Below are 13716 nucleotides of genomic sequence, written 5' to 3'. Positions count from 1 at the left end.
ATATATTGATGCACGAAGAAATCAGGTGACCAGTGCTGAGTGCTGACCAGTGGTTGGCAGGTCAGAAACTCCAAAAAAAAAAAAGGTTTTTAATTAACTGTACGCACACTAAATCTAGCCACTACCAGTTTGTGTAACACTCTACGGTGTGGAAGCTGTCACTGAATGAAGAAGTCTTAAAGTTACATAATAACAATAATAATAAGAAGAAGAAATGTCATTTCAATTCAAAAGATACTTTCTTTATCCCTACCGTATCAAGGCAAGTACAAACTTTACACAGCAAAACTTCTCTCTTTTATCCTTGTTTAGCTTCAGGCCTGTCATGGAACATGCTATATTTTAGAAAAATCTGTTATTAATCTGTGGTAATAATTGCTCTTGGTACTTCACCGGCATTCGAAACATTTTGGGACCTGCATTGTTCCAAATCTACAACCTTTACAAAATTAAACCACAGAGATTATATCTAATGTAAGAGAAAAGTACCAAGCAAAATATACACTGTAACATGTCCTTGGTGTGAAATATTAAGATTTAATGAGTTTTAATCAGTTTAAATAGAACCAACTTTCCCTTTCAACATAATGTTACCTTTCTGCTCTGTAGAAAAAACTTGATGTAGCAAGTTTTTTATACAAACGCTACATCAATGGCAAGGGTTAGGTTTTGCAAAATGTAGACATTTAGCACTTAAGTTAAATTGGGCAAGTCCTGACAAGATAACAATGACTGGGCTCTCTAGAGAAACACATTAGTATCTAACTGATTTCTAGCTACCTTATGTTTAAGCAAAACTTCTTCATTGGAATCACACTGGCAGCTTCCCCTGAATCAGAACAAAGCTTTTTTTAAGAGTTGCTTCCTCTGCAGAATCGCCCGCTTTATGACCGGGATGTTCATTCAGATGTTAAGATGACAATTATTTGCCAACAGATAAAAAAAAGGGTTTGTGTGAGCATTGAAGACAGTTTGCCTAAACTATCTCAACATGCTGGTATAAAGAGAGTCAAAAGCAGCGGATTGTTTTTCTTTTAGGCCACTCAGCAGTTACTTGCAAATGCGGGCATATTCTTTATATCTCTATGGGATGGGGGGAAAAAAAGTCAGGCCAACATTTCAGCACAATCATTAACTGCCCTCCTCTGCATTCCAGCCTTTTTATGCTTTATTTCCTCTACCATGTAGAATTTGATAATATTCACATGCGGATAGGAGAGAGACACGCTGCTTGAAATAGTGAGAAAGTAGCCAATGAAAGCAAAACAGATTGGCACATAAAATAACTTGGGCCATTTTTGCTGCATATAGAAGATTTAAGTTTTTGAAGAGAAAGGTGCCACTGCTGTAAAGGTCACAAAGTTGAGACATGTCTGGAAATATGATCAGTGGTCTTGCTCTTCCTCAATTCCCAGATGTACTTTCTAACATTTAATAACTAAAGCTATCATTCGCTTTCTCTCTTGTGAAAATGACTGCAACGTCCGGACATGCAGAGAATACCAACACGTCAGCAGTAATTATTTCTAATAGTTAAAGTCATGGTGAGCAGCTTATTGCACATGCAAGTATACTAGCTGTATAGGTAACTGGCCTTGTACCTCATTAGCCTTCAGAGTCCAATAATAGCATTAGTGCCTAATAACTGGGCACATAATCTGTTCCTAATTAGCCTCATAAACTACTCTGTTATGTTATGTGCAACTGCTTAGGTAAGCACAGTTAGTCTCAGAAGACCCATTAGATAATCAGGACCAGCAGCTTTTGAAAAAACTTCAATAATATAACAAGGATACCTGACTTTACATTCAGCACTTGCATTTTAGTAGAAAATAAACGTATTCCAACATTATCAGCTCAAGTGCCTATTGTTAGGTGTCTTAAGAAATTTTGCTATTCATAGAAGCACAAGTATATCGTCTAAGAAGAGCAGCATGGTGGTTAAGATTAGGGACCGCAGCTTCAGCTCCTATGGCGTCCTATTATTTTACTTTGATTGCATTTTGTCACTTTTTCTCTACCTTGAGAGGTTCACTAAACTATATTCATTGATCTAATTTGCTGTCATTCTGCCTCTGCCCTCCTAATCATCTGGTTTGAGAAAGTGTGTAACTCTCCGGTGGCTCCTTTTTCTCTCATTTCAGCAGCGTGCCAAGCAATTTCTTTGAACAAATCAAGAGTGAAACTTGATATAAGCCCTGATTTTTGGTGACTTTTTCACATAATTAACCCCCACCTCAATCCCTTCTTGTCCAGAAAAGAATTAAGCTTCCATGTAAACAAATGCCAGGTTTGCAGCTTCGAATGTCCAGGTCGGACCAAATGTTATGCTTTCAATGAGACACAAGGTGTCACATTAGGATAGTGGCTCAAAATGTCTTTCCTCCAACAGGGAGAACATTCATCAAGTCTCTGTATAGGAAATAATATTTACTTTGTCTTGATTCAAATATTGTAAAAATTTCAAAATAAACTGATATGCCTTTTTTTTTCTTCTTTTTACTGGTTGGAAAATTTATATATTCAAACTTTTCCCATTTTTCTCCCCCAATTGATCTTAATGTAGAACTCTAAGAATAATTCTAACAGCCCAGTGAGCTCCAGGTGTCTTACACCTAGCAGCAAATTGGCATCAGTCTCACACAGGAGATGGCGAGCCAGATACACTATAAAGATCATGCTCTGAGCTAAGCTGGTGAAACTAATTGGCTGGTCGATAACATGAACAGCTGGGAAAAGGGAGCGACCACTAGTTGCACAGTTTATTTAACGGCTACAACAATCAACATAAATCAAACTGCTCATTAGATATCATCCATCAGTCATAGTCCAAAGAGAGGTTTGTTTTCTCCGTCTCTTTTGCAGGCGCTCTCTTATTCTTGTTCTTTCTGGCTTTTTGAAGATTTACCAGATTGGCTGCGATTGTTTTACGGCCATGGATCTACAACTATATTCCAAAATAAAAAGAATTACGGGGGTCAAATTGTCAGATTAAAAGTACCTTTTGGAAAATTACCTTTAACTTGGTGCTAAATATTTGTTTGAGTAAGCTTGTGTTTTAGTATTAAAAATGTTTTTTAATAGTCTGATGCAATACTCCAATTTCAAATCTGGAAAATTACTTTTAAATATATTTCTGTGTGTAATTAATCTATATATATAATGTTTTTCTCTTAGTGAATAGAGCTGAAATAATATAAATAAGAAATTGTTAAATATGACTGCAGTACCTGAGCTTTAAGCTTCTATAAAAGAAAGGAAAACAAAAATTACGAGTATTGACTTTAAAATACTTTGTTGTGCTCGATGCAGATGATTTAAAAAAAAAAAAAAAAAAAATCCCACAAATAAGTGTAGAAAGGCAAAAAAGCAAATAAAAATCTCAATGTGAAAGTAAAATGCAACAGAGAATGATGGGGACCAGATGAGACACCTGATGGTATTCACCATTTATCCTGACTACAGCTTTATGCTAAACCGCCTCAGTTCATCCCATTATATTAAAGCATTAGTGTGTGTGCAGGTGTGAGTGGCTCTAATATAACTTATTTTGGGGGTCATAAATAACCTCAAAGTAAGACATTCATGCACAGAATTGTAGCTCCTCATAAATCTCAATGTAATATGTTGGTGGGAGATGAGCCCTTTTCTATATTTTTTCTCTCAACAGTCTCACCTTCTCATGAATTTTCCAGCAGCAATAATCACTGCAGTCAAACGCTGAACTCCATCAACATTACCGCCTCTTTTCTCTGCTTCCCTGACATTCCTCTGGAATTTGAAGAACTGTAAGAGAGCTTCCTTGACATCCTTTGGACAAATAAATACTTGGAAAAAAACATTAGACAGTATACAATATTTCCATAGCTCCTAAGCAGTAAGACTGTTTAGGGGACACTTTAACCAACAAGAAAGGCTACAATGAACCTCATGGATTAAAATAAACATAAGGATTAGAAACTCAACATTGTATTTCTTTCTACCAAATTCATTGTACCAATTCTTCCTTCCATCCTGGTATAATTTCACTGTTTTCTATATAGATAATGATGACATGCAGACTTTGAGCTGTCAACCAGAGCATCCAAAGTAACCTGTTTGCAGTATTCTAATGAAAGTCACAATTTTCCTCTTCTCCTTCCTGAAAGAGGTAGCAGTGAAGCAATTTAGCGTTAATTTTATGTGAAACAACTGGTACCCAAGTTGGTACTGAAACTACCTGCATCACAGTGTCAACTTCCTGAAGCCCCCTATTTAGCTGCTTAAGAGAAATAACCTAACACCATTTTATGGTACGCAACTAACGTACAAGTAGCTATGTTTATGCATCCAGCTGTTAGATGACGTAGATATAATTAGTGCAAACAGCTTTAATAATTGGAATTCTGGATGAGCTACCTGACTTTTTAGACAGACCAGGAAAAACACTGTTGCAGTAATAATTTAAAAAAAAAAATCAATTAAAAGAAACACTTCATAGTTATATGGTGACATTGAAATGTCGAGTTGTGAATCGTCTACATAGTTATGGTTAACTTATATTATTACTTGTTATGTGAGCTAGAGGGAGGACATAGACAATAAATATGAAGGGGCCCAAAACAGAACCTTGCGGAATCCCATAATTTATTTTTCTCAGCTCCAATGAAAAGTTACCCATTGAAATGACATCCCTGTTTCTTAGGTGAGACTCAAACCAGTAAAGTTTTGTACCAGAATCTCCAATCAGCTCCCTAACAACAGTAGATACCCTGAATGAGAACAGAATTAAATAAAAACACATTTTATAGCATGTGAATCAAGTTTAGTGAGAACTGACAGGTGATAAATTGAACAATAGATTATTTGGTCAATTCCACTTCAACTAGTCATGTAGAAATGGGTAGACTGGGTAAACAACTAAATTACATATAATTTTTGAGGGTGCTTTTAAGTGTTATTGATGGCAATGAGTACTTGATATTTTCAACTCCACAGAACAAGGGTGCATAGAAAGGAGTAATAGAAGGGGAACAAATACAGGAAACACTGGAAAATATGGGTTGGTTAGGCAAAAAGATGAAAATCTTGTTGCCACTCAAAAAACTTGTTGGAAACATGATAGAAAGGGGAGGGGAAGAGGAGGAGGAATAGCAGCGGAAGAAAATGACGCAGAAGCACAGGCCATCAGTCACAGAGAAAGCAGGCCTGACACCCATGCATCAATAATTCAGATAAATATGGTTAATGAGCGAGATCCACACAGAACACCCCTGAATTTACTGGGAAAGGAGTGAAACGCTTCCCAGTATGAAACGCTGCTATTTTTAGCCACAATCGGGGTTTTATTGACAAGAGAGAAAGAAAGGAAAGGGCACAATATTCATCTCTTTTCATCCATGAAACAGAAAATCACCAGAGACTGAGCTCTAGCATGCATATTTCCACAAGACACCAGGGGAAAGAAAAAAAAAACTAGAGAAAGAAACATCTCTCCCCAAAAGAAGTACTTGATGAGGGTCTGTGGGGGGGATTGAAAGCTGAAAACCAAAACACTGAGTCATTACTTCTGTGACAGATGGAAGAAATAAAAGAGAACAAAGGTCCTTAACATTATCAAAATGTGCACCAGCTTTTACTTTTAATGGGGTTTTTTATGCGCCAAAGCATTTTGAAAAGGGAGATTTTCTTTCGTGTCAAAAACATTATTCTTAGTTTTTGTTGTTTAAATAACGAGGAGTAAACACTATAACGCCTTTATAAAACCAGTAATAGTAAATGTTGACCTCTAGCAATAGAGTTGTTCTTTTTTTATTCACATCAAATTGCATAATTTTTGGGCTATTAAATATGGTTAAAGTAGAATAAGGAAAATTTGGAAAACAAAAAAGAAAAGAACATGTAAAATCTGGAGAAAAATAAACATTAAACAATTAGAGCTATTTGTAATAACATGGACATATGCATCAGAGCCATTAACTAAAAGTAGTAACGTTACCAAACAGTACAAAGATCAGGGGAGTTTTCATAAAAACTAACATCTTAAAATATCAAGCCAACAATGTAACAATTCAAAAATTGTCCCATTGTAACATTTAAAGCTGGTTACCATTTCATCCCTACCCTAGAGATGGCACTAACCCCACTAACTTTCAAGTATTAATTCATTGTAGCAAATGAAGGAATAGATTAATTTATGACAAAACTACTAACTATATCTAAACATGCATATATTTACTAAGGGTCAAAGAGAAGTACAAAAAGCCATATCTTGTCAGCCTGCAGAAATCACAGCTTTAAAATCTATTATTTCAAAGGCATATTAAGAACGCAAAAACTGTTTTGCAGAAGTTACTTTTTCTAATATGAAGTTGTCAGAGAGAAAAGAAACAGTCAAAACTGCTTACACAGTGTTCATCTTAAAATGCTCCGGTTTAAAGTCTGCAAGGAGCTGTGGTTATGCCCTGAAGGGTCAACCACAGAAGGTTATTGGACCTCTGTGTGCAGAGGTAGCAGGCTTTTATTATTCCGATACACTTATTAGACTGGTCCCTGGGTGGTACCAAGCACACAACTTTGTAATCTCCCTCTCTAGATATATACCTCTCCAGATATTACTGTCCCTGCTTCAGAATCACGGTCCTGAACTTTGTTTCCTCCTCTCTCCTCCCCTCACTATGCATGGGGAGGTATAAGAAGTGCTTACGCAGCCCCGCTCTTTGTGCTGTGGTCAGCCGGAAGACAAAAACTCACCACTGTCTACAATTTAGAGCTGAACTGGGGTGACGCACAAGAGTCTAGCTAAATACTATTAACATCTTTTACCCATTAACTCCTCTGCCTAAGGAGTATCTGGAAGGGTTTTAAAAATGAAGAAACTCCTAATACCTTTATTCCTGTGTCAATTTACCTAAATCGAAAAAAAAGTACAGTTTTCTAAAAACGAGACGAGGAGAATGGAGGAAAAAGCCTGAAAAGCCTTCATTAAAGATTCAACAATTTAAGCTTATTTGAGCATAAAAGAAGCCTTAAAGCTATAATCTAAAAGTACATGAAGAGTCAGGTAGTCAAGACAAAACTAAAGGTATAAAGATCAAGGCCAAAGCCCCTGTTAACGCTCATGTTGATTTCTAATGTGGCAAGCAAGAGAAATCATGGCGTCAACACGCATTTAAGCGGCGGCAAATTGAACAGCCGTTTTAATGTTTTTGGAGGGCTTTGAACTTTACGGTGCAGCTTTTACATTACAGACTTGAATGGAGGACAGCTCACTCAAAAACAACCAGTGGATTTCGGGGGTTTTTCAGTTTCTCTAAACTTCAATGAACAGCCGGTTGATTTGAGGGCAGAATCACTTCCATTTTCTGCAAGCACTCCACTGATTACCACCAACAAAGAAGAATGTACAGTAAATGACAACAAAACAAAGAGGGCAGGAAGAGGGAAACGGAAACATTTCACACAAAAGAAAGGTTTAACGTAAATTGTAAAAAGCAGAGTTCTCTTCCACTGCGGTGGTGCCACCCCAATGGATTGGCACCAAAAACGTTAACACTTGGCAGCAATGATGACAACTCTGGATTACTAAACTTTTGTTATTAAGTCTCTGTGTTTTCCAACGCATTTGAATTGACAAACAATGTTGTTGGCATACAATTTGTGTGCATGTGCAACCAATGAAAATAAGAGTTCCTCCGTGCTGGAATATTGGCTGGAATAGAGCCAAGCAAAGTTACTTTGACGCAGAAAGCATAGTAGAAGCCAGGCAGGCTAAAGGCTAATGTTTGTGCAGCTGTAGTCTCTTACTTTAGCTAATAGGTAGGACATTAGTTGGGCGGAAGGGGAAAGAGAGTCGGAAGACAATATGGAGCCTAATTACATCGTTGGCAAGAAAAGCTGGTATTTGGCTGTTGAAGGCTGGACAAACACAAAGAAGCGTGGACTGCAAATTACATTGAGCGAATGTTCTGACAAAGTTGGGGAAAACCCCAAATCTGTTTCACTATCTGAACCAGCGCCACCAGCTGGAGCATGCAGAATGTAAAACTTAATCCCAGATGAAAGTGAGTGCATCCGAATTCCCAAATAAAAATGTTTGGGTGGGGTTTTCAGAACAAAGAAAATGTCTGTTTTATTAGTTAAATTATGTGTTTGTAAGTTGCTGAAGAGGACAAAGATTTTAAGTGTATATTGTTTGAATGTCTATTTTATGGCTTTGGTTTTTTTTTTGTTAAAGGTTATAAACAATTGTGTTAGGGTTTGTTTTGTCTTCTTACATTTATTTCTATTGCTTATTCTTAAAAGCAATATTCAAAATGAGCATTATCATATTTCATATACATCATATTTATCAGTTAAGAAAAGAATGTCTTGTAATCCTGGAAGATTTTAGTTTAAAATTAGCCTCTAATTTATCCAAAGCAGTAGAATAATGTTCAATGACATGTTAAACTTTTAAAGGTAAATCTCTAAAATAAAAAATAACCTTCTATTATCTTAAAACCTCACCTAATAGTTCAAGAAAACAAAAATAGTAACTTGTTTTATATGATTTCCATTCATATCGGCTGATGTAAAAAAATTTCATTGAGACAGAATTGTTTTTTCATATCGCCCAGCCCGTATATGACACACACTAGCCAGCCCCAGACAGAAAGGGCAACGAGGGAGGCCAGAAATTGCTGAGATGAATACAAAGTGCTGCATCACCATTTTGTCCATTTCCAGCTAAATAAGATCTTCCTCTGCCGGCTCCACCTTTCTGTCATGGCCCTAGGCAGGCAACTGCGAAAGTAGATTCCTCCCATTATAACCCTTCAATATCTCTCCTGTGCCTCCCTGAAAGTAAGTCTGTGTGTAGGTGAAGGTCCGTGTGTAGAAGGTGGCATCTTTCTTCCCTCTATTTAGTGCTATTGGAGAAGCACATACCTAGATACATTTCAGATGTGTGGGAGACTACAAAATGTACTTTCAACCCTCTAGGTGATAGAAAGGCGTACCTTTGTTGAGCAGTTGCAATCAGGACCAAAGCCATAATGTGAATCTTTTCTGTGCAATGGATAAAATAGAAAGCAGTGCTCAAAATAAGCACTCTCGTCAATAGATGATCACAAAAGTGCTCAACTATCATAGTGCGTAAAAGTAACAATTCATCACTGCATGCTATGAGCTGTAATTTTAAATTGACCTCCTACCTTTTCTTTCTGTCTCCTCTGTAATTGTTCCTTGTAGTCATTCTAATGGCTTTCTTTCAGTTCTCCTTTAGATGTATAATTTTCTCTGAACTTTAAACTCCTAATGTAGCGCCCTACATTATAGAAGAGTTATTCAGACCCACTCGTTATGTGGAAAGTGTGCGATTTAAAGACATATCCAGGCCAGATATGAATCAACGACAAAGTAATTTAGATTAAAATGATAAACGATGGCCTTTATTAAACTGCTTAGTCTCATTAGCCATATCGCACCGCTTTGGTGTTTGTCACTCATGTCCAGTGATTGCATTTAAGAATCCCAATTCATGTGCCAATGCTGAACACTATAAAGCACGGAAAACATGTCGCTCTCAATTATTTATAGATTTACTCACCCATTTATATGCTTTTCCATCAGTGGTTAATCTGCCTATTTATTCCTCATTTATTCTTTCACTCAGTCAGCTTTTTGTTCTGTTGACACATCCAATTCTTTGCTCATTTATATGCCTGTCGACCTGTCAGCCATTTTCCCCGTACATTCCTTCTTCCGACTCCCTCCATAATCTGCTCAAATACTTCCCCATCATCTGCACAGTCAGCAAAATAAAATGGTGCAGTTGAAAAAGTACATCAAAAGACAAAAAACATTCCTCTGACTTTATTTAAATAAGTGGTTCTAAAGCAACAGGATCTGAGCTTCATTTATCCACTTTTAGCAGCGCGGCACACTTACAGTCACATTCACCGTCCAGGACTTTAGAGGCTTTGCTTTAACTGACATGGAGTTATGATAACAGAGATTCAGACAGTAATAATCCAGCTATTACAAACTGGGTAATTTTCTCTTAAATGTTGTTTATAACTCATATTTACTGTTATGAGTTAGTTATTTGCTTATGTTAAAAGTTGCTGCAGATTACTTGTAAAAGTAAATAAATAAAAATATTATCGTACGTTTTTTTTAAATATTTATTCATCCTTTGTGCATCAGCTGCTCTGATCACTCAATATTTAAGTCCCTTTTGTTTAATCAGTGTACGTTCTGTTAAACAGTTGTATAAAAATATGTGCAATTCCTGTAAATGGTTGAGCTAAGCTTTATTTCTTATACAAAAAGGGACCCTGTGTGTTTTGGGTTTCTTTTTTTTTTTTTTTTTTTGGAAAAATGTGTTAATTTTTTTGTTTAAATAAACTGTGCCATCCCTAATGCTACATGTATTCAGAACAAATGTGTTTGAGATTATTTTTGTTTCATATTTTGGAGACTACAGGTGTAGCTATAAATTAGCATTTCTAGCTATAACCTGGAACAACACAGCTGTGGTTAATGTATGTTTTACATTGTCCTATCTTAAATAAGATTCATTCATTTATATATGTGTTTATACTAACATGACTATGAGATGCCACAAAAAGTTTCAAATCTAAACTTTAAAGTTTAAACCATGTTTCCCTGATTTTAAATGGACAAAACTCTGTTGTAGAGCAACTGCTCCCAGGCAAAACAACTTCATTTCTGCTTCAAATTTAAATAATTTCTGCAAACATAAAAGAAAAAAACTAAAAGGAAATATTTTAATGATAAATATTTTTATCTAAAGAAATTCACATATGAATTTCATATATAAATGCTATTTAATGCTATTTAATCAAAATTGGCTAAAACTGGCAGCTGAAAGCTTCAGTAAAATTAGACTTTGATAATCAGTGACAAAATTCTGTGACTAGGAATGTCAAACTATAAAGCCTGAAATTGACTGTATTCTGTATATTGACTGATTTTTATTATTATTAATATTTAAGACATTTTATCTTATCAGTCAAACAAATCTTTTGTTCAGTCTAAGTTAAGGTGTCACAGATGCATATGGACAAGCATCCAAGCTCTGCACTAACTTATTCACAGATTAAAATTAAACTGCAAACGCCATCTACCTGGCGCAACCCTCTGCTTGCCAGCTGACAAACGATGTGCCACCAGTACGACAGCTCTGTATGAAAATGCATCTGTTTCAAACGGGGCACGCTCACGGCTGCACTCAAGTATTTCAGAATCCACCTAGAATATTTTGGTATCGGTAGAAAGCTCGGTAATTTAGCCTTTAAAGCAGAGCATGCAAAAAAAAAAAAGGGCCCAGGGGACCAAAACTCTCAACACAATCACTTTACTTACGCTGTCTGGCTGTGCAGATCTCAGAAAACAAGACAGACAGGAGGCAAAACGAAAACAAGCATTAAACAACCGTCACTCACTACATGTAAGAACTGGGAGGCAAAATAAAAGAAAGGAAATCACTCAAGTGCCAGGCAATGTTTGGAACAACAGCTTGTCAAAGAAAACCATCTATTGTGTCTATAATGAAAATGGGCAGCAGATGAATAATGCATGAGGATTATCAACATTCAGAATGCAAACAGAGGTAGACGCAGCAGCTTTTCTAAAAAAATTCCCTCACACTTGGACAATATAAGCAAACATTTTTTCCTGCACTGATGCTCATTAAATACCAGTGTTAGTCCATTTTATAATTACGGCTGACTCCAACAACAAAACCAGAAGATAGAAATTGGTGGTGTGCAAGCATTAAAGACTGCTATAATACGTCACTTCACTTCTTTTTCTTGCCACACTTTGAATTTACTTATGAAAAAATATATATTCTGCTCACTGGAAATATTTCCAGTGGTTAAAAATACAGAAAATACTTGGGAAGAAGCAGAAGGAGCATCAAGGTAAAACAACTGGCCTGAACATATAGCTTGACTCTTTAACCAATTAATATTAGGTTGTTGTGCACGTGCAAGCATGTAAACAGCAGAACAGCAAAAGGTATTATATTGAAAAGGATATACACATTTTAATTCTGTAAGTCTATGTTGGCGCTCAACTCTTCAAAATAATAGATATTAGCTATTATTAAAAGTGTAATATTCAATGTGTTATTTTATCAAAATTATTGCCTTTCTGTTAGAAATAAAATATTACATCAAATAATAAAAACCCCATTAAAACCCCTGAGACCATAAAACTGATATGCAAATCTCATTGTATAAGTGACACAATATTAATACAAATAGTTTTGATTGATAAAAACCATCATGCGAGTTATTTAAGCAATAATACGAAGATTAGTGAATGAAAACCTGATTAACCACAAGGGGTTCTGTGTATACCTTCATGAACAAACACACGAAATATGCAACCAAAAATATATAAATTATTAGTTTGGGGTGAGTACATCCACTAAACGATGAGAAACCCAGGGTGAAAACATGCTAAGGTTATCATTTCCACCTTCACCTAAATCAATCTGTTGTCTCTATCTTTATGCCTTCAGAATAAACCAGCAGAACCAAAACAAACAAACAAACAAACAAACAAAAAAACACGGCTCTTCTGTTGAACAACAATCTGAAGGAGATCGAGCATTTAGCTTTCCTGTGCGGTTAGTTAGACCTCTTCCGCATTCACGGATTACATGAAAGCACACCCCATATTTCCATTTCGTTTGCGGAACCCAAACAGACGTCAAATAAGCACACAACATCCACAAGTAGTCGGAAAATAGTCTACGTTGCTTTCTGACAATTTTAGTTAATAGAAGAAGAATACGTTTTGCTTGGTTTAGCAACTGCACGGAGTTAGCCTCATGACTATAGCTGCTTGCTTTGTTAATCTCCGTGTGTTCTCATAAACACCGCTCTAAGCACATTTTCTGTGTGACTGCTTTTATTCATATCAAACATGTAATTTGTGTGTCTAAAACGCAAATTAACCAGCTCTTCTCACGTGCCTTCTCATGACTGCTAGCTTGAGTAACACCGGCAGGTTACACCTGTGCAGCTCCTATTTAAACAGCACGAGGAAACTCGTTGGTAAAACATGCCCGGACGGTTTAGACATTACCTCTTTCTTCTTCTGTCCTCCTCCGAACGGCAGACATATCGCTAGCAGGAGTAAAACAGTCAGAAAGTGCAGGTTAACAATAGGGTTAGTCCGAGTAGACGCCATGACGGAAGGATGCTGACAGCGAGACACGTATCCGCCAAATGATTGGGTGTCGAGTTGACCAATTAGAGCTAAAGTCTTGGTAAAATGATTCCAATGAACTTGCATTACTTGTAATGTATATATATATATATATATATATATATATATATATATATATATATATATATATATATCTATATTTATATATATATATATATTTATATATAAATAGATTGAATGCAATTCATAAAACAGGGTTCAAATGGCTCAATAAGTAAGCAATTTATTATTTTTGGATCAAGCAAATAATTTATCTGTCAAAAGTGTGAAAGCGTTGGTTTTTAGGAGCAAGGAAAGTAGAGTTTGGCTGACCGAGTGTTGGAGACGCATAGCCTACAGTAGAATTAATGGGAAGAGAAAAAAAGACTAATGAAATCAGTAGAGGTAACATGTCATCTCAGTCTCATGATGAAATCCCTCCCACTCTTTGTTATTAATTAAATGCAGTCTATTACCCTTCCAATAAATTATCTGCATGAGAAAAAACAG

General features: G+C 36.1%; 1 protein-coding gene across 1 annotated transcript in view; it reads right to left on the bottom strand.

Annotated features, from left to right (window-relative positions):
* Positions 1 to 13235, bottom strand: part of tusc3 (tumor suppressor candidate 3) — a 64149-nt gene extending 50914 nt beyond the window's left edge. The window contains exon 1 of the mRNA XM_044114789.1: positions 13084 to 13235. Within this exon, the coding sequence (XP_043970724.1) occupies positions 13084 to 13188 (105 nt within the window). The 5' untranslated portion in view covers positions 13189 to 13235. The remainder of the gene's footprint in view (positions 1 to 13083) is intronic.
* Between the last annotated feature and the right edge of the window lie 481 nt (positions 13236 to 13716).

Source organism: Gambusia affinis, linkage group LG04, assembly GCF_019740435.1.
Source record: "Gambusia affinis linkage group LG04, SWU_Gaff_1.0, whole genome shotgun sequence".
In the NCBI taxonomy this organism is placed as follows: domain Eukaryota; kingdom Metazoa; phylum Chordata; class Actinopteri; order Cyprinodontiformes; family Poeciliidae; genus Gambusia; species Gambusia affinis.
This window is presented reverse-complemented; position numbering and strand designations above follow the sequence as displayed.